Genomic DNA, 24,643 nt, shown 5'->3' on the forward strand with positions numbered 1-24,643 from the left:
GGGAAGTGTAGTTTTCACACACCCAACAGAGCTGCAACTCCCAGCAGCCTTAACAAACTACAGTTCTCAGAATTCATTGGGTGGGTGCTTTAAATGTATGCTGTGTACACAGCCTTAATTTTTAAGAAAAAAGAAAAACTCTCTTCATCACAAATGGCAGTCCTTTCACATCTCCTGTCAGAGAAGATTTCTTTCTTTATCTTTTAATACACCAAATTTTCCAGTAAATAGGTTTCTTGTTGTTGTTTCTCAATCTGCTCTTGAGCGTTACCTCCCGTTCTATGTTGGAGATTTAATCCCAGGATTAGTCTCCGGCGTACCTGAAACGTGAGTAATAACTTTTGTAGAACAAACATGGAGCCAGACCTGTCTTCACCGGGGGCTTTTAAATAGATAAAACTATTTATATGCAGCTCGGATACAAGAAATGTAATATAGAAAAGGTAAACACAGGTGAAGCTGTAAAACTAAGGCTGAGAAATGCTTGCTGGAATAAATAAATAAAAGTCTTCAGTAGGTCCGATAGGAATCCATGCAGCCAAGTTATGAGACCACAAAAAGTGGCTCTCCCAGGCTTCTGGTTGCACTCTGCCTTAATGGAGGCAGCCGCCGCAACAGTGGGAGGTGGTTGGCGGAGGAAAAACAAGGATGATTGAGGCTAAATCTTCCTTGCAAATTCCCTCCAGGGACGGGAGGAACGGACTTCACTTGCAGTTTGTGGTCCTTGGGTAAAAAAAGTAAAGGACCGCTGGACGGTTAAGTCCAGTCAAAGGCGACTATGGGGTTGCGGCGCTCATCTTCGCTTTCAAGCTGAGGGAGCCAACATTTGTCCACAGACAGCTTTCCGGGTCGTGTGGCCAGCATGACCAAACCACTTCTGGCGCAACGGGACACTGTGATGGAAACCAGAGTGCACACAAGCGCCGTTTACCTTCCCGCTGGAGCGGTACCTATTTATCTACTCGCACTGGCATGCTTTTGAACTGCTAGGTTGGCAGGAGCTGGGACCGAGCAACGGGAGCTCACCCCGTTGCAGGGATTCGAACCGCCAACCTTCCGTTTGGCAAGCCCAAGAGGCTCAGTGGTTTAGACCACAGCGCCGCCCGCGTCCCTGGACCCAAATTGTTAAGGGCATTGTAAATCAATACTAGAAACTTGAACCTGGACCCCGATTTGGAGATATTGCTGTGGTATCCACCACATAAAAATAGAAGCAAGCTCCATTCTCCTCAAAATATAACTTCAAAATGAACAAGCTGAGGTAAAACAACTCCATTGTAGGTTACACAAACACTAAAATAACCTTTGAATATTCACTAAGATGAAATGTAGGCTGCAGACGAATGTGAAGAACCCTCTCCTCTATTATCCTCAGAGACCAAATGCCCACCGAAAGTAATCACCCCGTCAATAATACTACTACTACTACTACTACTACTACTAATAATAATAATATATTTAATCATTTATACCCAGACACATTTCAACATGAAGTCTGCCTCAGTGGCCAACCTTTGCAAGGTTGTCAGCTTCTGTTTAAAAACTTGTAATTCGAGTAGATGTAAAATGTATCCACTGTCAAGACCGTGAAATCCTTTTTAGTTCTTAACTCCTTATCCAAATAAGGACGGTAATTGCTTTCAAAATACCTTAGGAAACCATAGGGTAGCCTGACTGCCTACAGAGTTAGCAGGAAGCTCGTTGTAAAACCATGAGTTTCAAGCAGAGAAATCAAAACCATTAAGCTTTCTTATGTCTTTTGCAGCCGCAGGCTTGAAAAGTGGCGCCATCTGAATCGTCCCTGACAGTAATGGCAGCTTGGAGGGGGTCGGATCCTGAGCAGGGTTTGAAGGTGTTGGCTGGACACACACACACACACACAGCACCAAGTTCTAGTTGCTGGCGGCAGATGTATCGAATCCGATTTATCAAGTCTGACAAATTCAGGGTCTCTCTATCATCTATCTCCTCCTTTTCCTTTATCCCCTTCTGAGGTACGTTAGGCCCAAGAGACTGTGACTGGCCCAAAGTCTGTGGCCGAGCAAGGATTGAGAATTGTAGAGTTGGAAGGGACCATGCGGGTCATCTAGTCTGACCCCTCGCAATGCAGGAACCTTCTTGCCCAGCGTGGGTCTCGAACCCACCACCCTGAGACGGAGAATCCCGTGCTCTACCGACTGAACTATTCTGCATAGTATTTGAACCTGCGCCTCTCAAATCCAGCACTCTGAACCACTGCACCGCAGTGGATTTGTACCAGCTTAAACCTTTCCGGCTCCCCCCCCAAATACGGTAGTTCTTGTAGTTTGAGGAAGATGCTGGGCGTTCGCAGAAGGAGATCCTTAATCTAATCTCTCTCTCACACACACACCCAAAAATGGGACCAGAATTCCCTGAAAAGATGGAATGTCTGCTAAACTGGCCAAAGTCCGTCAAGTTGACACACAACAAACCTGAATGTTGTTATTGTTGTTTAGTCGTGTCCGACTCTTCATGACCCCCTGGACCAGAGCACGCCAGGCACTCCTGTCTTCCACTGCCTCCCGCAGTTTGGTCAAACTCATGCTGGCAGCTTCGAGAACACTGTCCAACCATCTCGTCCTCTGTCGTCCCCTTCTCCTTGTGCCCTCCATCTTTCCCAGCATCAGGGTCTTTCCCAGGGAGTCTTCTCTTCTCATGAGGTGGCCAAAGTATTGGAGCCTCAGCTTCAGGATCTGTCCTTCCAGTGAGCACTCAGGGCTGATTTCCTTCAGAATGGAGAGGTTTGATCTTCTTGCAGTCCCTGGGACTCACAAGAGTCTCCTCCAGCACCATAATCCAAAAGCATCCATTCTTCGGCGATCAGCCTTCTTTATGGTCCAGCTCTCACTTCCATACATCACTAGTGGGAAAACCATGGCTTTAACTATACGGACCTTTGTTGGCAAGGTGATGCTTTTTAAGATGCTGGACCTGAATGTACCATCTTGCAATATTGCTACTTCTTCAGTGGAGACCGATTCGTTCACCAGGGCCCTTGCTTCTCCCACTCTTTCCTTTCTCCTGACTTTTCTTTCTCCCTCCCAGAGCTGGAGCTGGTGCAGAACGCCTTCTTCACCGATCCAAATGACCAGAGCGCCTGGTTCTACCATCGCTGGCTCCTGGGCAGAGGTACGAAAGCGGTGCACGTTTCCTTGTCCCTATTCCCCTTGCAGAGCTGCCCCACTGCAAGACGTGAAAGAACAGGGAACCAGGGAGGCTCGCCTGGAACCATCATTGCTTAGTTTTAGTAAGGTGACTCGGAAACTACAACTAATCCAAAATGCGGCAGCTAGACTGGTGACTGGGAGTGGCCGCCGAGACCACATAACACCGGTCCTGAAAGGCCTACATTGGCTCCCAGTACATTCCCAGGCACAATTCAAAGTATTGGTGCTGACTTTTAAAGTCCTAAATGGCCCTGTATACCTGAAAGAGGGTCTCCACCCCCATCATTCAGCCCGGGCACTGAGGTCCAGCTCTGAGGGCCTTCTGGCAGTTCCCTCCCTGCGAGAAGCGAGGTTACAGGGAACCAGGCAGAGGGCCTTCTCGGTGGTGGCGCCCGTCCTGTGGAACGCCCTCCCGTCAGATGTCAAAGAGTTAAACAGCTATATAACTCTTTGTAGACATCTGAAACCAGCCCTCTTTCAGGAAGCTTTTAATGCTTGGTTTATTTATTTGTCTTTCCCTCTGTATTTACACAACCATTTACCATGTTACAGTTTATGCACATATACTACGCAAGAAAAAGAAAAAATACAACAAAAAATAAAGAAAAAAGAGAGAATAGAGCTAAGAAAAGATAAAATCAGCTTCCGATTGTTCTCAAAAAACTGAATCTCATTTGTTATTTTTTACACAGTGTCATGATATTGTACTTTCTTTCCTTAATATCCTTCAGGGGGGAATGCTTTTCGTTTGTTGTCTATACATTACAAGAATCTTTTTTTAAAAAATCATTTTTATTAAATTTTCCACTTTAACCATCCAATCAAATCACATTAAATATTCCCAATTAAACATATACATATCAAATAATTCAAATATTCTGCCAAATTATAAATTTCAATAGGACTTCCCATGCTTCAAGTTCAGAGGGTTCTGATCATAGATTACAAGAATCATTCAAGGTCTGCCGGGAGATTTTTGCTCTCATAGCAATTTTTCAAATATTCTTTAAACACTATCCATTCTTTATTCACCTTCTGCACTGAGTTCAAATATATAAAAGGATGTCATATAGAGGAGGGAGAAAGGTTGTTTTCTGCTGCTCCAGAGAAGCGGACACGGAGCAATGGATCCAAACTACAAGAAAGAAGATTCCACCTAAACATTAGGAAGAACTTCCTGACAGTAAGAGCTGTTCGACCGTGGAATTTGCTGCCAAGGAGTGTGGTGGAGTCTCCTTCTTTGGAGGTCTTTAAGCAGAGGCTTGACAACCATATGTCAGGAGTGCTCTGATGGTGTTTCCTGCTTGGCAGGGGGTTGGACTCGATGGCCCTTGTGGTCTATTCCAACTCTACGATTCTATGAGTCCCCTCTAACTCTCCCAGTCATTCTTGCCAATTGGATGTCTCTCTTGTCGCCCCCACAGCTGACCCAGAACCGACAATTCGCTGTGTCTACGTCAGCCGAGAGGACACCTCCTTAGCAGTTGCCTTCTCCCACCCTGTGGCAGTAAGTTTCGGAAGGACGGGAGGAAATTGAGGCCCCGGTGCCACCCGCCTCGCGTCCATGAGAGCCAAGGGTCTTCCTCAATCTCTCTCTCTCTCGTTTTTTAGGTGGCACCGGCGTCTCACGACCTGATTGTGTTTGGAGACGAATCGCCCCTTGTCGTACGTTGGCGCACCCCTGATAGGAGGAACAGGCCTGGGTTTATGTGGGTATCCTACAGACCCCCTGTGCGTGGGCTTACCAGCGAGAGTCGGGAGCCAGAAACATCCTGAAGTGTACCTTCCACTTTGGGGGCAACAGGCAAACGTGGAGATTTGAAAATGAGTTTTATTTGACGTGTGTCGGCTCCCTTAACAAGCTACAGTTCCCAGAATTCTTTGGGGGAAGCCATGACAGTTTTTATAGTGCGTGTGTGTGTGTAAATTTATTTATTTGGTTTTTCAAATTAAATTTTACAGCCACATTGCAGCGTAAAAACAAGATTCCAAGGAATCTCTTGGACTTCCCTCCAGCCCTTTGTGGGTCCCATTGCTAATCATTTCCTCCTGCGTCTTGCACGATAATCCAAATCTTTTACCTCTCCATCGTGCCCAAAATTTGCCGTTAAACTACAAGTGATGTTCCAATGTTGCTAAGGATTTTAACCGTTTGCAATGGTTTTTAAGAGACGTTAATAAATTTACCCCATTCCTTATTAAAATTTTGGTCTTCCAAAAGTTGACAGCTTAAAAAGTGGTGTGTTGCTGCTTTCAGCGCAGATTGGGCCCTGCTCGGTGCCAAGGTCAAAGCACTCTGTACGTGGTCAGAGACCCCGTGGCTTCGCAATTTGGAGATGAACCTGAGTAGTTAAAAGCAGGTTCTGAGGTCTGAGGAGGGTGAGAGCCGGGGCTGTTTTGATGTGACGGAGGCAGTGGAATAACCCGTTGGCTAAATTTGAAGGAAGGGGCTTTGCGCTTGATCCTGTGAGGTGAGGGGAAAGCAACTGTTCTGCCAGTGGTGTCGGTTTTCCTTAAATCACGGCGTCTCCCAGCTCTGCGACTTGCCAGCTTCCGCCCTGAATGACCACTGGCCGCAGCACACCTTCCGGGTCTTATGGGCGGAGGGCCAGTCCCAGAAAGAGTGTGTCCTTTTTAAAGGTATGTATGTATTTAAAGGTATGTTTGTATTTCCTGCAAACCTAGCAGCTCAAAAGCACGTCATGTGCAAGTAGATCAATAGGGACCACTCTGGCGGGAAGGTAAACGCCGTTTCCGTGTGCTGCTCTGGTTCGCCAGAAGCGGCTTAGTCCTGCTGGCCACATGACCCGGAAGCTGGACACCGGCTCCCTCGGCCTATAGAGCGAGATGAGTGCACAACCCCAGAGTCGGTCACGACTGGACCTAATGGTCAGGGTTCCCTTTACCTTTTTTAAAAATGTATTTACTTAGTAGACGTATTTCGCACTCTGCACCGTAAGTTCCCAGGGCTGTTTACAACCGCAAAGCATTATGGGTTGTGTCCAATGCTAGTCTTGTTGAGAACCACCCTAAGGTCAGCAGATGAAGGGCAGTATACAGATTGATTGATTGATTGATTGATTGATTGATTGAATAAATAAATAAAAAACTCAAGAGTAGACCTGCTGGAGCTACTCAGTGTAATTGACATTTAGCTGTGGTTGGGGGTTGGACTAGATGACCCTGTGGGAACCCAACTCTACTATCATTCTGTGACAGGACTAACACATATTAGTGTTAATATTTTTTTAAAAAAATAATATTTATTAAAGTTTCAAATAGTACAAAAAAACAAAAAGAAAAGAGAAAAGAAAAAACAAGAAAAAAAAAAGATTCACTCATTACAGCGCAAATTTTCAATAACTTCTTTCCACAACTTCCCCTCACCTCCCCTTCTTGTATTCCATGTCCAAATATTTATCCAACAAGTTCTTATCCCTAAATTTTTAACCTTAATTTGTTATTATATTTAGTTCAATTTATATATCAACTTTTAACTTATATACATCAATCATTTATGCTTAAAATTTTTTCCTAAGGTCGACCCAGTTTCCCTTCCACGAATTCCCCATTTTTATACTAATAACAACACAAAATTAAAAAGAAAAAAGTAAAGAAAATCAGACACCCTTTGGATTTCCAAACCCCACCCTCCCTTCCTTAGTGTTAATAATATGTGTTAATGTATCACAACTGATACACTTTAGAGCAGGATGGTCCAGCCCGCGGCTCAAGGCCTTTTTTGGCGGACCTCTGCAGCATTCAAGAAAAAAACAGTTTATAGCCTTAATTTTTTTATTTATTTTTTGCATCGTGCGTTGCTTTTGAAAGCGCATATATCGGTTTGTGTATTAAATTTCTTTAATGATTAAATATATTACATTTAATAACGGCGTGTTTTATAGATTTAATCAAATGTATTATGTATATTTAATCTGAGGTGTGGAAATTTAATTCAGTGTGTGTGTCCCTCGGGTTCTGTGTCAGAAGTGCTCTTGCGGCCCACTTGTGTCTGAGAGGTTGGACCCCGCCCTGCCTTAAGAGGTTTTTTAAAAAAACAAATATTCATTCACATCCATGGGTCTGAATAGAACTAACACTGGGAAACAACCCACAGTTGGAGAACCAGATTTAGGAGGAGGGGGATATTTTTAACTGACTGATTAAAGAGATGCAATGTCGGTGAGATGTGTAGTTTGAAGATGGCCGGTGCACCTGTCGGGAGAAGAGATTTCCCAATTTAGGGGGCCGACACAGAGAATCCCGGGCTGCTGTGGATGGCAGAACTATTAAAAGGTAAAGGTAAAGGGACCCCTGACAGTTACGTCCAGTCGTGGCCGACTCTGGGGTTGCGGCGCTCATCTCGCTTTCAGGCCGAGGGAGCCGGCGTACAGCTTCCGGGTCCTGTGGCCAGCATGACTAAGCCGCTTCTGGCGAACCAGAGCAGCACACGGAAACACCGTTTACCTTCCCGCCGGAGCGGTACCTATTTATCTGCTTGCACTTTGACATGCTTTCGAACTGGTAGGTTGGCAGGAGCAGGGACCGAGCAACGGGAGCTCACCCCGTCGCGGGGATTCGAACCGCCGACCTTCTGATCGGCAAGCCCTAGGCTCAGTGGTTTAGACCACAGCGCCACCCGCGCAGAACTATTACCCCATTCTTAACCCCGGAGAAGATCAACAGGTGGCCTTTCACGCGCTTGGGGGCAAGAACGGCTCAGGGCTTTAAGGAACATCAGAAGTTGATTTTCTGCCGAATCAGACCATTGGTCTGGCTACCTCAGTATTGTCTTCACGGACTGACAACAATGGCTGTCCAGGATCTGAGGCAGGAATTTCTCCCAACCCTACCCGGAGATGCCAGGATTCGAACCTGGAACCATCTGTTTGCAAAGGAGGGGCTCTACCACTGAGCCACGGCCCTTCCTGGGAGTCCCAGAGGGCCTGAGAGGGTCCCCCCCTTTGTCTTCTTATTCTCCTTTGGCGATCACTTGTAGCTGAGTAAGATTGTCTTCCATAAACACAGTCTTAACAGTGAGTCCGTAAGTGACTGTGGAGGCCAATTCTGGACCCACACGTCCTTCCACAGTGGGGACATCGGTTTCCGGGCGGGAGTTGATCACGGTGTGGATTTGCCAAGCGTGCCTTCCTCTTAGCACGTTTCCCCCTTGCGTCCTGAGTTTGAGTGTCTTCAAAGCCCAGGACACCTTTGGTAAAAGCTATTCTCCAATTGGAAGGACGCAGGTGGTGCTGTGGGTTAAACCACAGAGCCTAGGACTTGCCGATCGGAAGGTTAGCGGTTCGAATCCCCGTGACTCGGTGAGCTCCCATTGCTCGGTCCCTGCTCCTGCCAACCTAGCAGTTCAAAAGCACGTCAAAGTGCGAGTAGATAAATAGGTAGCACTCCGGCGGGAAGGTGAACGGTGTTTCCGTGCGCTGCTCTGGTTCGCCAGAAGCGGCTTAGTCATGCTGGCCACATGACCCAGAAGCTGTACGCCGGCTCCCTCGGCCAATAAAGCGAGATGAGTGCTGCAACCCCAGAGTCGGCCATGACTGGACCTAACAGTCAGCGGTCCCTTTACCTTTACCTTTATTCTCCAATTGGAGCGCTCTCCCCAGAGACCCCCCTCTCAGGTGGGGGGTTTCCTGCCAGCGACCCCACTCGCTTCCCTTCCCCAGGGCCCCACACACACTTCCTCACCTCCTCGATTTAACCCCTTTCCCCCTCTCTGCCCCCCACAGGACACAGGGATTGCTGGAGCCAAGATTCAGTCACTGAAGAACAAGTTTTCAGGTAAGTAGCCAGCACCTCGTTGTTGAGCACCTCGTTGTTGACATCTGTCCGTCTCAAGAGACAATGGAGTCAGCCTCCAGGGGTGAAGCCAAACGGCTGTGTTAGCTGCACCAAAGTGACCTCACCAGGGCACAAGCCTGGGTGGTTTATATGGAGGTCTTGGGCTGCCTAGGCAACAAGACCATAGCTGTCAACATTTCCCTTTTTTTAAGGGAAATTCCCTTATTCCAAATAGGATTCCTCACCTGCTACTGGGCTCAAGGCCTGATCCAAGACGGGCCCCAACTGGAGCAATATCGCCACACAAATACACGCTAAAAGATTAAGAAATGGGTCCCCAAATGCATGCCTGGCTTAAAAGTGAGGCCTGGGCCCAAAAAGGTTGGAGGCTACTGGACCAAATGGTGCCCTGCCAATGTTGTGGACTACAACTCCCATGATCCCTGACCATGCTGGCTGCTGGGAGTTGTAGTCCATAACATCTGGAAGGCACCACTTTGGCTACCCTTTGTGTCTGCTGCTCACAACAGCCCCGAAAGGTAGGCTTAATAATAATAATAATAATAAAATTTTATTTATATCCTGCCCTCCCCATCCGAAGCAGGGCTCAGAACGGCTAACAACAATAAGCTGAACCCATGCAGACATTTGGGGCAGCAGGGCCCTGCGGGTGTTTAGATCTTCTTGGTTATATCTTGTCATTGCAATGATTATCTTCTGTTTTCATGGTGCCTTATTGTATATATTTACCACCACCTTGACATTTTACGCGAGTCGGCAGTATAAATAGGAAAGGGTGGGAGGAGACATTGGTGAGTATTGGGAGGCTAGAGGGCTGAGTTTGGGTTTGGGAGATGCGGGCTGAAGCGTAACTCGGGACTCCAAGCCGCCCTTCTCTCTAGCCTCAGCCTTCCATCCATAAAATGGGAATATCCGTGCGATCAGCATCCCAGAGTTGTGGCGATGAGCAACGCATAAATTACAAAGCACTTTGCCAATTAGGAGCACTTGACATAAACGGCGGTTATTATTAATCATAGCCCGGCTCCTAATTCTGCCAAACCATGTAGATTATGGCTCCGGGGTGAAGATCCTGCTAACAGGCCTGCTTTTAGCTCATTTGGGGGAAAGGGACATTTTGTAATAGATCACATGCTGAGGTAGGAAGAAGTTGCATGCCTTAAGGCCGCGCGTGGGACTTACTTCTGAGTAAGCGCGTCCGGGAGTCTGTTATAAGACACCCTTCTCTGGCAAACTAGCAATCGCCTCGTGCAGCTGGGGTTGACCTGGGAACATGTCCAGAAATGCCCTTTTCAATTGAGGCGAGCGATAGGTTGCCAAGAGGGGAAGTGGTGTGGAAGAGTCCTTCAAAACAGAGCCATGCGGTCGGATGGGAAAAGGATGTTTCATAAGCGCGACTCCAGGAAGTGGTGTGTTTCAGCTGACTCACCCAAGTGAAAGGGAGACACAGCTCTGGGGTTAATGGGGCTGTCAAATGCGGTCGCTGCAAACAACCCTGCGTGTGACACCATTGTCACACTGCGGTTTTGCCACGGTCGAAGCACCCCACGCAACTGAGGTTGTTGTGCCCTCCCTGAGGGTTCAAGAAAGGGAGATCTGAGTGCCTGGTAGCCCATAGCAGGGATGGGGAGCCTGAAGAATAAGCGTGACGCCCTATACCTCGTTGTTGTTGTTGTTTAGTCGTTTAGTTGTGTCCGACTCTTCGTGACTCCATGGAGCAGAGCACGCCAGGCACTCCTGTCTTCCACTGCCTCCCACAGTTTGGTCAAATTCATGCTGGTAGCTTCGAGAACACTGTCCCACCATCTCGTCCTCTGTCGTCCCCTTCTCCTTGTGCCCTCCATCTTTCCCAACATCAGGGTCTTTTCCAGGGAGTCTTCTCTTCTCCTGAGGTGGCCAAAGTCTTGGAGCCTCAGCTTCACAATCTGTCCTTTCAGTGAGCGCTCAGGGCTGATTTCCTTAAGAATGGACGAAGACAACAGGCCAACATATATAAGAAACATAATAAAACATTAAACATTTTTAAAAAGACTCCCCTACATGGGATTGCCTTCAGGTGGCTCAGGAGTTGGATAACTCCATAGCCTCCAATGAAAATAGGGACATCCTAAGAAAAAGGGACGCGGGTGGCACTGTGGGTTAAACCACAGAGCCTAGGACTTGCCGATCAGAAGGTTGGCGGTTCGAATCCCCGTCACGGGGTGAGCTCCCGTTGCTCGGTCCCTGCTCCTGCCAACCAAGCAGTTCAAAAGCACTTAAAAGTGCAAGTAGATAAATAGGTACCACTCCGGCAGGAAGGTAAACGGTGTTTCCGTGCACTGCTCTGGTTCGCCAGAAGCAACTTAGTCATGCTGGCCACATGACCCGGAAGCTGTACGCCGGCTCCCTCGGCCAGTAAAGCGAGATGAGCGCCGTAACCCCAGAGTCGGCCACGACTGGACCTAACGGTCAGGGGTCCCTTTACCTTTACCTTAAGGAAAAGCAAAACATTCTGGAATCAGATCAGAAACCGGGATGGCTTCCCTAAATCAGGGACGTCCCTGGAAAATAGGGACACTTGCACAAACCAGAAGTGGAGTCCCTAAGGGGGTTGGATGGCTCCTTATACACCTCCTTCCGGCAACTTCTGCAGCCAAGCTGGTGCCAAACGTCTTGCTCTGCTTTCCGTTGGACCACATCAGCCAGGCCAAGATGAGGGTCTTATCATCTGGGCAGCCCGGGACCTCCAGACACACTGCCCAGGCTTGTGGCCTGGGGAGATCACTTTGGTGCCATTAACACAGCGGTTTGACTTCACCCCCAAAGGCACACTGCATTGTCTCTAGGGACTCTCCTTCCTTGGAGGTTTTCAAGGAGAGGTTGGGAGGTCATCTGTCATGGACGCTTTCGATTCCTGCATTGCTGGGGGTTGACCTAGATGACCTTACGATTCTACGATTCTGTCCCAGAGGCTGCTTCCTTTCCTCTTTCTGAGAACTAGGAATGAGATGCAGCGAAATGAGCAGCATTAGTCATGCCAGGAACTGCAAGGAGTACAGTGGTGCCCCGCAAGACGAATGCCTCGCAAGACGGAAAACCCGCTAGACGAAAGGGTTTTCCGTTTTTGAGTTGCTTCGCAAGACAAATTTCCCTATGGGCTTGCTTCGCAAGACAAAAACGTCTTGCGTGTCTTGCGATTTTTTCCCGCTTTCCCCCCCCTTTTTCTAAGCCGCTAATAGCCTTTTAGCCGCTAAGCCGCTAAGCCTTTAATAGCCGCTAAGCTGCTAATAGCGCTAATCCGCTAATGGGGTTGCTTCGCAAGACGAAAAAACCGCTAGACGAAGAGACTCGCGGAACGGATTCTTTTCGTCTTGCGAGGCACCACTGTATTGGTAATTTTTGGTTTTCCTGCTGGCAAGGACCTCTCTCTTAGTCGCAGAACGGTAGAGTTGGGAGGGGGTGCAAAGAATCATTTCGTTCAAACCCCATCCATGTCTTCTGGGCCTTCATTCAGAGATTGGTGGCTGAGGGGACACTGGTCTCTCACTTTCTCACACACACACACACACCTCTTTCAAGAGTTCGCCATCTCCCTGACCTCCCACCTCCTCACTTTCCTTCTCCTGCCACAGGTGTGAGCTGTCCATCGAGAAGTCCACAGTACTGCAGTCCGAACTTGAATCCTGCAAGGAATTGCAGGCCCTGGAACCGGAAAACAAGTGTAAGTCTCTGGGCTGCTCATGCATGTTCTCTACACCCTTATTTGTGTCACGCTCTGGCGGGGGGCGGGGAGGGATGTGGGTGGCGCTGTGGGTTAAACCACAGAGCCTAGGACTTGCCGATCAGAAGGTCGGCGGTTCGAATCCCCGCAGTGGGGTGAGCTCCCGTTGCTCGGTCCCTGCTCCTGCCAACCTAGCAGTTTAAAAGCACATCAAAGTGCAAGTAGATAAATAGGTACCATTCCGGCGGGAAGGTAAATGGCGTTTCCGTGCGCTGCTCTGGCTCGCCAGAAGCGGCTTAGTCATGCTGGCCACATGACCCGGAAGCTGTACGCCGGCTCCCTCGGCCAATAAAGCGAGATGAGCGCCGCAACCCCAGAGTCGGCCACGACTGGACCTAATGGTCAGGGGTCCTCTGGCGGGGGGGGGGGGTGTGAGAACCAGGATTTTGAGATGCATGTCCTTGGGCAACTGTTGCACTGCTGTGTCTATATTCTGCAACCACACTGAACCCATATGCAGAATTGGAACAGAATTCAGCATTCTAAACATCGGCGACGTTACAAGCTTTTAAAAAAGCAACAACAACAACCGTGTTGTTAGTCCTTAACACTTGGAAGTGTCGGGCAACACCTGGCTGAAACCCCAGCAGCTGAATTTGGGAACCAGTCGGGTATAGTGGGGTGGAAATCATCCTATGATTAGCAAAAAGCATGGTAATTCTGTAAATGGGTTTTTTTTAAAAAAAATAATTTATTGTTTTTGCGCCCTAACGCGTATAGTTTTCGTTTGCCATCCTCGGTTCCTTTGGGAGAACGGGCGCGGTGGAAATTTAATAAATAAATTGTGCAGAATAAATAAACCACGGTGAATGCAGGTCACAGAATTCAGCTGTGCCTCCGCACAGAATTTTTCTCTTCAGTTAAGGCGGGGAACCAGTTCCAATTTTTCTCTTTTGTTCACCCTCTCTCTCACTCTCTAGGGTGCCTATTGACCATCATCCTCCTCATGAGGGCCTTAGACCCCTTGGTTTATGAACACGAGACCCTCAGTTATTTTACGACCCTGAAGGTGAGCTGGGGGGGGTGAGAGGAGAGCGGAATTAATTCAGCTTCACCCCCGATATCCTGTATCCCTTCTGTATCAGCAGAGTCGGTTTGCAGAAGTGTTTGAAAAATAACATTTAGGGGGGGAAACACCCCGCGTACTCACAGACTTATTTGAAGTGGGGGGGCGGAAAATGGGGCCGGAATGGAATGTCCTTACAGAGGGCATGGCTGGCTGGAACCCTGAACAGGCACACCCCAATGAAGCACATTGCGTCATTTTGTTGCTGCCCCCACTTGTCCGCATTTACTGCTCCTCACCTGCTGGTTGAGGGACACGGGTGGCGCTGTGGTTTAAACCACAGAGCCTAGGACTTGCCGATCAGAAGGTCGGCGGTTCAAATCCCCGCGACGGGGTGAGCTCCCGTTGCTCGGTCCCTGCTCCTGCCAACCTAGCAGTTTGAAAGCACGCCAGTGCAAGCAGATAAATAGGTACTGCTCCAGCGGGAAGGTAAACGGCGTTTCCGTGCGCTGAAGCGGCTTAGTCATGCTGGCCACATGACCCGGAAGCTGTACGTCGGCTCCCTTGGCCAATAAAGCGAGATGAGCGCCGCAACCCCAGGGTCAGTCACGACTGCACCTAATGGGCAGGGGTCCCTTTACCTTTACCTGCTGCTTGAAGGTTGTCCGGTGACAATGGTGTCTCTGAGCTTGTGCAGAAGTGTCCTTTGTTCCTCAGCAGTCCTCCCCTAATTTGACACACACACACACACACGGCAGACAAGGCAGCTGCTCTGGAGGCCCTGTAAGCCTATCGTTTGAGAATGCCTAGCCCAAAAATGGAAAACACAGGAATTACCAAACGTGAAGGAGTGGCAGACGAAGATGGTTGAATATGCGGAATTAGCAAAACAGGATCTGCAGTCAGGAGGAAACAAAGTTCCAAAAAGAATGGAGTAAAATATATGGACTGTATAAGTGAGAACTGTAGAAATTTGAAGACGTTAGCAGGGCTGAAATAAATCTTATGTCATGGTCTAGATATCACTGAGGAACTGTGGATCAGAGATTGGAATAAGAAAACCTGCGGGAGGGAGGAGGGGAAGTCAATGCTCTGTAGAGTGTAAAGAAAGATAGTTGTAAAAGGATATGAAATATTAGTGCATTTTGTCTGTGCATATAAAATGCAATCGGGACGCGGGTGGCGCTGTGGGTTAAGCCACAGAGCCTAGGACTTGCCGATCAGAAGGTCGGCGGTTCGAATCCCCACGACGGGGTGAGCTCCTGTTGCTCAGTCCCTGCTCCTGCCAACCTAGCAGTTCGAAAGCACATCAAAGTGCAAGTAGATGAATAGGTACCGCTCTGGCGGGAAGGTAAATGGCGTTTCCGTGCGCTGCTCTGGTTCGCCAGAAGCGGCTTAGTCCTGCTGGCCACATGAGCCGGAAGCTGTACACTGGCTCCCTCGGCCAGTAAAGCGAGATGAGCGCTGCAACCCCAGAGTCGGCCACGACTGGACGTAACGGTCAGGGGTCCCTTTACCTTATAAAATGATAACTTAATAAAAAGCACATTTTTTTTAAAAAAGAGAGAATGCCCGCTGACCTCTGCTTCCGTTCTTTTTTACTCACTTTCCCTCCCCAGGCAGCTGACCCCATGCGCTCGGCCTACCTGGATGACCTCCGCAGCAAATTCCTGATTGAAAACAGCATCCTCAAGATGGAATACGCCGAGTCCCGTGTCGTGGACTTGTCCCAGAGGGTAGGAAGCCTGAGAGAGTGGGGGTTGGCAGACAGGAAGGAGGAAGGGACCATGAAGGAACCTGAGGAGGGGAGCGGATTCTGCGTGTGCGCCAGGGAGTAGCCGGGAAGCGGGGAGATTTGGGGCAAGGTCCTGGTACGTCCCATTGTCAGGGACTAGTTGGACGCGGGAGGAACCAGCCAGGGAACCTCCAGGGGAAGACAGCCCAGAGCCCAGGGATTGGTGGTGGGACAGTGATGAGTGGACAGAGGAAGAAGATTGGGAGGAGGAGATGCTGGAAGCTGGGGAGGCAACAGGGTTTAGTGAGCGGGGAGAGTCTATGGCGGAGAGAAGTCCAGAATCGGAGGCAGAAGATGAAGCAGGAGAGAGGAGGAATGCAAAGGAGAGTCTGGCTGGTGAAGACTCGCGGGTGTCTCCCCCTCCTGCTGCAACAAGCTTCCGTCTTGCCTGGTCTCCCAGAACCAGAAGAGGCATGAAAAGGGCGGAGAGGTTGGTTGCAGGCAGGCATAGTCTCAGATTGCTTGGTGGAAACCCTGGAGAGGAGGAGACCTTCAATCTCAGCAACTGCTTCATGGGGGCAAGATCTGCATTGCAGTGCTCACTGGGCCTGACACTCCTGTGCAGATCCTGTTTTTACTGATAAAGAGTTAACTCCACTTACGGCGTGTGATTTACGGCTGGCTGGTTTCTCACACTCCTTGAGCCTGCCTGTTGGTTCCTCCAAGACTTGAAGTCGCCCAGTGAGATGGATTAAGGGCAGGCAGGCATCTGTTTGGCCACTGGGGGCGGACAGGTAAAGGTAAAGGGACCCCTGACCATTAGGTCCAGTCGTGGCCGACTCTGGGGTTGTGGCGCTCATCTCGCTTTATTGGCCGAGGGAGCCGGCATACAGCTTCCTGGTCATGTGGCCAGCATGACTAAGCCGCTTCTGGAGAACCAGAGCAGTGCATGGAAACACCGTTTACCTTCCCAATGGAGCGGTACCTATTTCTCTACTTGCACTTTGACGTGCTTTCGAACTGCTAGGTTGGCAGGAGCAGGGACCGAGCAGCGGGAGCTCACCCCGTCGCGGGGATTCGAACCACTGACCTTCTGATCAGCAAGTCCTAGGCTCTGTGGTTTAAACCACGGCGCCACCTGCGTCCCTTGGGGGCGGACAGGATGTTGGACCAAATGAGGCCACTGGCCTGATCTAAGAGGCGCTTCTTAAAGAAACGTCCACCTTGAATGGGCACATAGTTCGGATGCTCGGATACGGAGTTCATCAGAGCTCCTCTTCTCTAAGTGGCAAGAGATCATAGAGTTGACCCTGAGATTAAGAGTATCGTGCTTTACTGACTGAGCTATAAGGCTCTGTAAGGCGGGAGAGGAGTATTGCTGGGTGTGTGTGTGTGTGTGTGTGTGTTGAGAATTAGCTCAGATGTGTGAGGACTCCCCATAAATGTTCCTTCCACCACCATCCCTGTTTTATTTTCGTCTCCCCAGGGCCTCACCATTCTGTGCCACCTGGAGCACCTGCTTCTGGTCACTCACATGAACATCTCCGACAACCTCCTCCGCTGCTTGCCCCCCACACTGGCCATGATGCGCTGCCTTGAGGTGAGGCTGCCCCCCCCCCAAGTGCCCAGCGACGGGTGCCCGTCTCTTAGGACCCCCCAGCCTTCCTTAGAAGTCCTTTCTTCCCCACCACCCTGGCTCAATAACGCCTTCAGGCAGAGGGCACTCCGGGTGCGAAGTCTAGGGGAAGCCACAGCTATTACATTGAACAGAAAGGGGGCAGATTTTGGTGTCGCACGTGGCACGGCTGAAATTTGAGACCTCCCACCCTCCAGGTCCACCGCTGCTTCAGGGCTCTTCTTCTGCTCTTAATGCCAGGCCAAGTAGGCCTCAGGAGTTATTTATGGGCCCCTGAATTTCCACAGCCACATTTCTTTTCTCCCCCTCCCCCCACAAAGGTACTCTTCATTTATTTTTTGACATCTTTCTGTGTTTTTCAAAATAGCTTCGTAAATTTTAAAACAGCACATTTTTCTTTCTTCTTTTTGAATTCGCATTTTATTTATTTGTTAACATTTTTATATTACGTTGGTAAACGTTGTCATATTACATTACAGGACTTACTATAATATAATTTCCAACATGTATACAAAATTTATATACGGATTTTATATACCTAGAAAGAAAATGAAACGAAAGAGAGAACAAAGAGAAAAAACAAAAACAAATCCCCCCCAAAAAAATCATATACATACCAACACACTAGACTTCCTGTCCATCCAGTTGTATATTCCTTGTTTACAAATGAATGTACTCTTATATTTCTTTACATTTTACCTAATGCATTCCTATATCAATATGTGCCCTTAGTCTTATTTCTCAACTCAGTCTCACTCCAACGTCAATCAAATGCTAGCATAGATAGCGAACCTTTACTGTATTTTTGAACATATATCTTATATCTATCCCACTTTTCCATAATTTTTTGTTTTGAATTGCCCCTCGGGGTATTTGTTAGCTGCGCCATTTTGGCAAATTCTTGTAGCTTGTAATGCCAGTCCGTTATGGGGACGTGGATCGGGTTCCTGTTGCCTTGTTCCTCTTGACGCTCCTCCTCCTCTGTTTTGCCTCAGGTGCTGGAGGCTGACGACAACCAGATTGAGACCCTGGAAGACCTGCCCCCGCTCCCTCGCTTGGAGGAGCTCTCCCTCTGCAACAACCGTATCCTTGGCGCTGCGCGGGTTCTGGGGCCGGTGGGGTTCGCTCGGGGTGGGGCAGGGATGCTCTCTCTTTGGGAAGGGGAACCCCTCTCCCCTCTCTCTCTCTCTCTCTCTCTGAGAGCCAGTGCGGTGTAGTGGTTAAGAGCGGTAGTCTCGTAATCTGGTGAACCAGGTTCGCTTCCCCGCTCCTCCACGTGCAGCTGCTGGGTGACCTTGGGCCAGTCACACTTCTCTGAAGTCTCTCAGCCAGTGTGGTGTAGTGGTTAAGAGCGGTAGTCTCGTAATCTGGTGAACCGGGTTCGATTCCCCGCTCCTCCACATGCAGCTGCTGGGTGACCTTGGGCCAGTCACACTTCTTTGAAGTCTCTCAGCCCCACTCACCTCACAGAGTGTTTGTTGTGGGGGAGGAAGGGAAAGGAGAATGTTAGCCGCTTTGAGACTCCTTAAAGGGAGTGAAAGGCGGGATATCAAATCCAAACTCTTCTTCTTCTTCTCTCTGGCCACAGTTCTCCTTGACTCCGCTGCCCCTCCCTCAGGCATCCAGCAGCCTACCGGCCTCCGCACCCTCGCCTCCTTCCCCAAACTCGCCCACCTCAACCTGCAAGGCAACCCTCTCTGCCAACTCCCCGGCATCCAGTCGGAGCTTGCCGCCTTGCTGCCAAATGTGGGGACCATCCTGACCTGATGGGTTTTGCAGGAGACCCTACTCGACACACGCACACACCCCCCACAGTCCCCCCCCACACACACACTCACCCCCTTTTAATTTATTGGCATGAGGAAACGATGAAATAAAAAAAAGGTAATTGTTGCTGTGAGTCGCTACCGATGTCCAATACATGCAGCAGAAAGGGGGGGGGTCCCAGGAATGTCCCCCCATTCCTGCTGCTGCACCCCGCTCTCACGCACACCACAAACGCATATTGAACATAGCTGAGAAAATGTGCAACCTCAGAAATCATATCAGAAGACTGTTCTCACACAGGCCAGCCATTATTATTATTATTAATAATAATAATAATAATAATAATAATAATTTTTTATTTATATCCCGCCCTCCCCAGCTGAAGCCGGGCTCAGGGCGGCTAACAACAATGAAATAATACAACATTCTAAAATAATTTAATTACAAAATTAATTCAAATCAAATTGATGGCAACCGTTGGGCTAGAGTTCTGTGAAGATTGCCAAAGGAGGGGGTCAGGCTGTGCCCTGGCCAAAGGCCTGGTGGAACAGCTTTGTCTTGCAGGCCCTGCGGAAAGATGTCAAGTCCCGCAGGGCCCTAGTCTCTTGGGACAGAGCGTTCCACCAGATCGGGGCCACGACCGAAAAGGCCCTGGCTCTGGTTGAGGCCAGCCTAACCTCCCTGCGGCCTGGGACCGCCAAGATGTTTTTGTTTGAAGATCATAAGTTCCTCTGTGGGACATACCAGGAGAGGCGGTCCCGTAGGTACGAGGGTCCTAGGCCATATAGAACTTTAAAGGTTAAAACCAGCACCTTAAACCTGATCCTGTACTCCACCGGGAGCCAGTGCAGCTGGTATAGCACCAGGTGAATGTGATCTTGCAGCGAGGACCCCATAAGGAGCCTCACCGCGTCATTCTGCACCCGCTGGAGTTTCTGGGTCAGTGTCAAGGGCAGCCCCATGTAGAGCGAGTTACAATAATCCAGCCTGGAGGTGACCGTCACGTGGATCACAGTGGCTAGCAGTTCCTGAATGATCAAAGCCCAGCAGTTCCTGAATGATCTCCCAGTGAGAGTCCTAGGTAAGCCTTTTATGGAGGACTGGAAGTTTCCGGGACTCCAGCTCCCATCAGCCCCAGCCTGCGTGGCCGGTGATGATGGGAATTGTAGTCCAGGAACAACTGGAGAGCAGAGCCCATCATCATCCCTGCCTTAAAAGTCCCAGCGGTTTCTAGAAGATCTTCCAGACACAAGCCTGGTATCTGCTGATGAAACCTGGGCCAGTGAATCATAAATACGCATTCAGGCAAAAACAGAAATTGTGAAGAAGGGCATCACGCTTTCCTTGGTTCTACCGAAGAGAGGCTTGTGTGTGCCATATTAAAAAGGAAGTCTTTCCCAACCACCACCACTGCCTCATCGCTCTCACCTAGGGGACAATTCCTCTGCTAGGACGGTCGCTGCCGTCTAAAGTATGAAAACATAAATATTTCACTTTTAAAAGTGCAGGTTAATTTAATTCGCCATTTTCATTATATGTTCTTTTTTAAAAAGTGATTTATCTGACCTATGTCTCCTTGGTAGCTACCAGGTTGACAGAGGCCAGATTAATCACTTAAAAAGGAAGACTTGCTCATTTATTTAAACCTGCAATTCTAAATACACTTCCTCATGAGTAAGCCCTGCTGAACTCAATAGGTTGCATTTTCTAAGCCAGGCATCATAGGCTTCCACCAAAAATGCCACAGCCCTGCCTAGACCCATTTTAACCTGGGCTCACGTTTTTAGACGCAGATTCCAGGAAGAACTTTTTGGCTCGTTTTTGTTTCCACTGGGGTCGGCTCTTTGGTTGTGTGCCAGGAAACCATACTCTAGAGCAGCCCCATAGAAATCAACGACTGGGAGAGCTACCTTAAGCCCATCAGCTCCAACAGATCTACACATTAGTAAGGCTTAGTTGAATACACGCTCTTGTCCAGGCAAAGGCAAACTCGGCCCTCCAGATGTTTTGGGACTACAACTCCCATCATCCCTAGCTAACAGGACCAGTGGTCAGGGATGATGGGAATTGTAGTCCCAAAAAAGATCTGGAGGGCCGAGTTTGCCTATGCATGCTCTTGTCCCTAAGTTGTTTGGAAGCCGGCAATAATACTTTACTTGGCCAGGCTTCAGAATCAACAGGTGACTCGACTGCGACTCCAGTTCCCGCTTCTTCGGTCCACCCAAGGCTTCCTGTACCTCGCCCGCCTGCCTCCACCCACCCGGAGCCGAAGGAATTTGCTTTGACTTGTCCCAGACGGGGAGAGCGCAGACACCTGTCAGCAGCCTTGACATCTTGGCTGCCGCTCTGCATTCCCCGTGCGCAGGGTCCCACAACAACAGTCCCGTGACAGCCAGCCTAGATGGCTTTAGGGGGAGCTCTCAATAGCTGCCAGCCGCCATGTCTGTGCTTTGCCTACATGGTTGATGCCTCTGAACGCTGGTTGTCGGAAACCGCAGCAGTGGGAAAAGTGCTGCACCTTTGCTCAGCGCCGTGGACTGACTGAGTGCAGGGAGGGGCACCAGCTGGGTGCATAGCTGTCAGCTTTCAGATTTGAAAATAAGGGATCAGCAGCCTCACCTGTCCCGGGGACAGCCTACGGGATATCTAACAATCCAGGATAGCAGCGGGAAACGGCGCTGGAATAAGGGAATTTCCCGCAAAAAAAGGGAAGGTTGACAGCTATGGCCCCCAGGGGAAGAAGGCTAAGAGCCTGTGGAGCTGTGGTGGGACAATTGCGAGTGGTCAGCTGGACTGGTGGCTGGGAGCGGCCACCAAAAAACCACATAACACCGGTCCTGAAAGACCTACATTGGCCCTCAGTATGTTTCTGAGCACAATTCAAAGTGTTGGTGCTGACCTTGAAAGCCCTAAATGGCCTCAAAGGCCCAGTAGACCTGAAGGAGTCTCTCCGCCCCCATCATTTTGCCCAGATGCTGAAGTCCAGCGCCGAGGGCCTTCTGGCGGTTTCCTCGCTGTGAGAAGCAAAGCTACAGGGAACCAGGCAGAGGGCCTTCTCGGTGGTGGCGCCCGCCCTGTGGAACGCCCTCCCAGCAGATGTCAAGGAAAGAAACAACTATCTGACTTTTAGAAGACATCTCAAGGCAGCCCTGTTTAGGGAAGTTTTTAATGATTGATGTTTTGTCGTGTTTTTAATATATTTTGTTGGAAGACGCCCAGGATGGCTGGGGAGACCCAGCCAGATGGGCGGGGTATAAATAATAAATTATTATCATCATCAGAGGGAGCAAACTGGAAGGAGTAGGTTTAGGAAGCTGAACAGGGTTTAGCGAGTGGGGGGAGGCTGTGACGGAAAGCAGCCCAGAATCAGGAGGCTGGAGAGGACAAGGGCCCAGAGATGAATCAGGTTGCTGAAGAGTCCAGGGAGTCTTCCCCTCCTGCTGCAACCATCTCCCGTCCCACCCTGGTCTCCCAGAACCAGAAGAGGCATGAAAAGAGCAGAGCAAAGAGAGACAAGACGAAGGAGCCTTGGGTTGCTTGGGAAGGATCCGACAGAGGAGGAAATTTCAGGAGCAGTGGGAAGGCAGAGAACTTCAGCCCCCACAACGGCCTTATTGGGGCCAGACCTACTGGGAAAGAGTTGCTGTAATCACGAGGCCTGAGCTGTTTTGGTTTCTTTGAATAAAGAGTTAACTTCATGGACATTTTGGGAGTTATTGCTGCTTCTGACTGTCGTCACAACACTCGGGTCTCGCTTCAGGGTTTACCCATCACATAGCCCCTGTAAGAACAGGATGCTATTATTATTGTTGTTGTTGTTGTTTATTTATTGAATGTACAGTGGTACCTCGGGTTACAGAGCTTCAGGTTACAGACGCTTCAGGCTACAGACTTTGCTAACCCAGAAATAGTACCTCAGGTTAAGAACTTTGCTTCAGGATGAGAACAGAAATCGTGAGGCAGCAGCGGGAAGCCCCATTCGCTAAAGTGGTACCTCAGGTTAAGAGCAGTTTCAGGTTAAGAACAGACTTCCAGAACTAATTAAGTTCTAAACCCGAGGTACCACTGTATAAACCGCCCTATACCCGGGAGTCTCAAGGCAGTTCACAGAATAAAATCAAGACATAAAACCACAGAATACATAATTAAAACCAACAACTCAATAGCCCCCCCCCAAAAAAAAAAACCCCACACATTTTAAAAGGGCATACGATGTAAATCAGATCAACCAAAGGAACGTTTTAGTCTGGCGCCGAAAGGTGTATAAGTTCGCCAGGCAAACTTCCCTGAGGAGAGCGTTCCACAGATGGGGAGCCACTGCCAAGAAGGCCCCGTTCTCGTGTTGCCACCCTCGGGACCCCTCGAGGGGGAGGCACACGAAGGAGGGCCTCAGAAGATGGACTCGGGGTCCGGGTGGGTTCATATGGAAAGAGGCGGTCCTAGAGATATTGCAGTCCTGAGCCGTTTAAGGCTTTATTGGTGAAAACCAGCACTTTGAACAGATGGGCTGTTGGCTTGATCGAGCAAGTAATCGTTTTCCTTCTTTGTCCCGCTGTTGCTTCACTCGCCTCCCGCGGAAACTGTGACCCAGATGATGAGCGCATCATGCAACAGTTTGCCACATCTTCTGCACGAGGCTGTTTGCTAAGAGGCCTGTTTGTTGCATCTCAGGGGCACGTCATGGAGCAGCTTATTTTTCTGCAACAGCCGTGGGTTTCCCCTCCTCCCACAAGTTCTTAGGAAAGCCTCGCTTTCTTTTTTATTTTCAGTTTCTTCTCAATTGCATAATTGGCAGGACAGGACCTGCCACAAGGTACGTGCTGGGAGGAAAACAAAGTTTCCACTCTTGGCTCTGAGGCTTAAAATGAATCCCCCCCCCCGCCCCCGCTGCTGATTAATCAATTATTTGAGTTGATTAATCTGCCCATTTAAGGCCATCCTCACAGCATACATTCAAAGCACTATGATGGCGCTTTAAGCAGTCCTGGTTTCCCCCAAAGGATTCTGGGAGCTGTAGTTTGTTAAGGAGACCTCCAGTCCCCTTAGAACCATAGAGTCGGATGAAACTACGAGGAATCTTTTGCCCAATGTGGGAATTGAACCCGCAACCCTGAGATTAAGAGCTTCAGTTCCCAGAGTGGTGTAGACAATACTGAGTTAGATGGACCAAGGCTCTGATTCAGTATAAGGCATGTTCCTATGCTCAAGTGTCCCTTATTGCTTCCTTGGAATAAGTCAGAGGTCGTTCCCAGTGCCGGATTTACGTACAGTGGTACCTCGGGTTAAGTACTTAATTCGTTCCGGAGGTCCGTTCTTAATCTGAAACTGTTCTTAACCTGAAGCACCACTTTAGCTAATGGGGCCTCCTGCTGCCGCCGCGCGATTTCTGTTCTCATCCTGATGCAAAGTTCTTAACCTGAGGTACTATTTCTGGGTTAGCGGAGTCTGTAATCTGAAGCGTCTGTAACCCGAGGTACCACTGTATAAGCTAAACAAGCTATAGCTTAGGGCCCCGCTCTCTTGGGGCCCCCCCCCAAAAAAAAATTTACATTTCCAAAATATAAGATAAAAAACAAATAAAATAAAACCTACATACAGCAACAGTGTTTTGTGTTGTGTAGGCTCCTATGATGTAAGTCATGGGACCCACCTGCTCGCCTGCTCCCTAAGATATCACTGGTTTGCTCCTTTCTATATATAGGGTGCCTACATTCTGCATGGACTGGTTGCAGGG

At 49.2% G+C, this 24,643-nt stretch overlaps 1 protein-coding gene across 4 annotated transcripts in view; it reads left to right on the top strand.

Moving 5' to 3' along the window:
- The window catches only part of RABGGTA (Rab geranylgeranyltransferase subunit alpha), a 35,209-nt gene extending 16,174 nt beyond the window's left edge, over positions 1–19,035 (top strand). For all 4 annotated transcript variants that reach the window (XM_028702677.2, XM_077916880.1, XM_077916881.1 and 1 more), the window contains exons 7-17: positions 3,067–3,150; positions 4,613–4,695; positions 4,800–4,901; positions 5,723–5,828; positions 8,933–8,984; positions 12,617–12,705; positions 13,686–13,774; positions 15,391–15,507; positions 16,993–17,106; positions 18,138–18,225; positions 18,761–19,035. In XM_028702677.2, coding sequence (XP_028558510.2) covers positions 3,067–3,150; positions 4,613–4,695; positions 4,800–4,901; positions 5,723–5,828; positions 8,933–8,984; positions 12,617–12,705; positions 13,686–13,774; positions 15,391–15,507; positions 16,993–17,106; positions 18,138–18,225; positions 18,761–18,909 — 1,073 coding nt within the window. In that variant the 3' untranslated portion in view covers positions 18,910–19,035. The remainder of the gene's footprint in view (positions 1–3,066; positions 3,151–4,612; positions 4,696–4,799; positions 4,902–5,722; positions 5,829–8,932; positions 8,985–12,616; positions 12,706–13,685; positions 13,775–15,390; positions 15,508–16,992; positions 17,107–18,137; positions 18,226–18,760) is intronic.
- Positions 19,036–24,643: the final 5,608 nt, after the last annotated feature.

The sequence above is a fragment of the Podarcis muralis genome, chromosome 13 (assembly GCF_964188315.1).
Source record: "Podarcis muralis chromosome 13, rPodMur119.hap1.1, whole genome shotgun sequence".
Lineage (NCBI taxonomy): Eukaryota > Metazoa > Chordata > Lepidosauria > Squamata > Lacertidae > Podarcis > Podarcis muralis.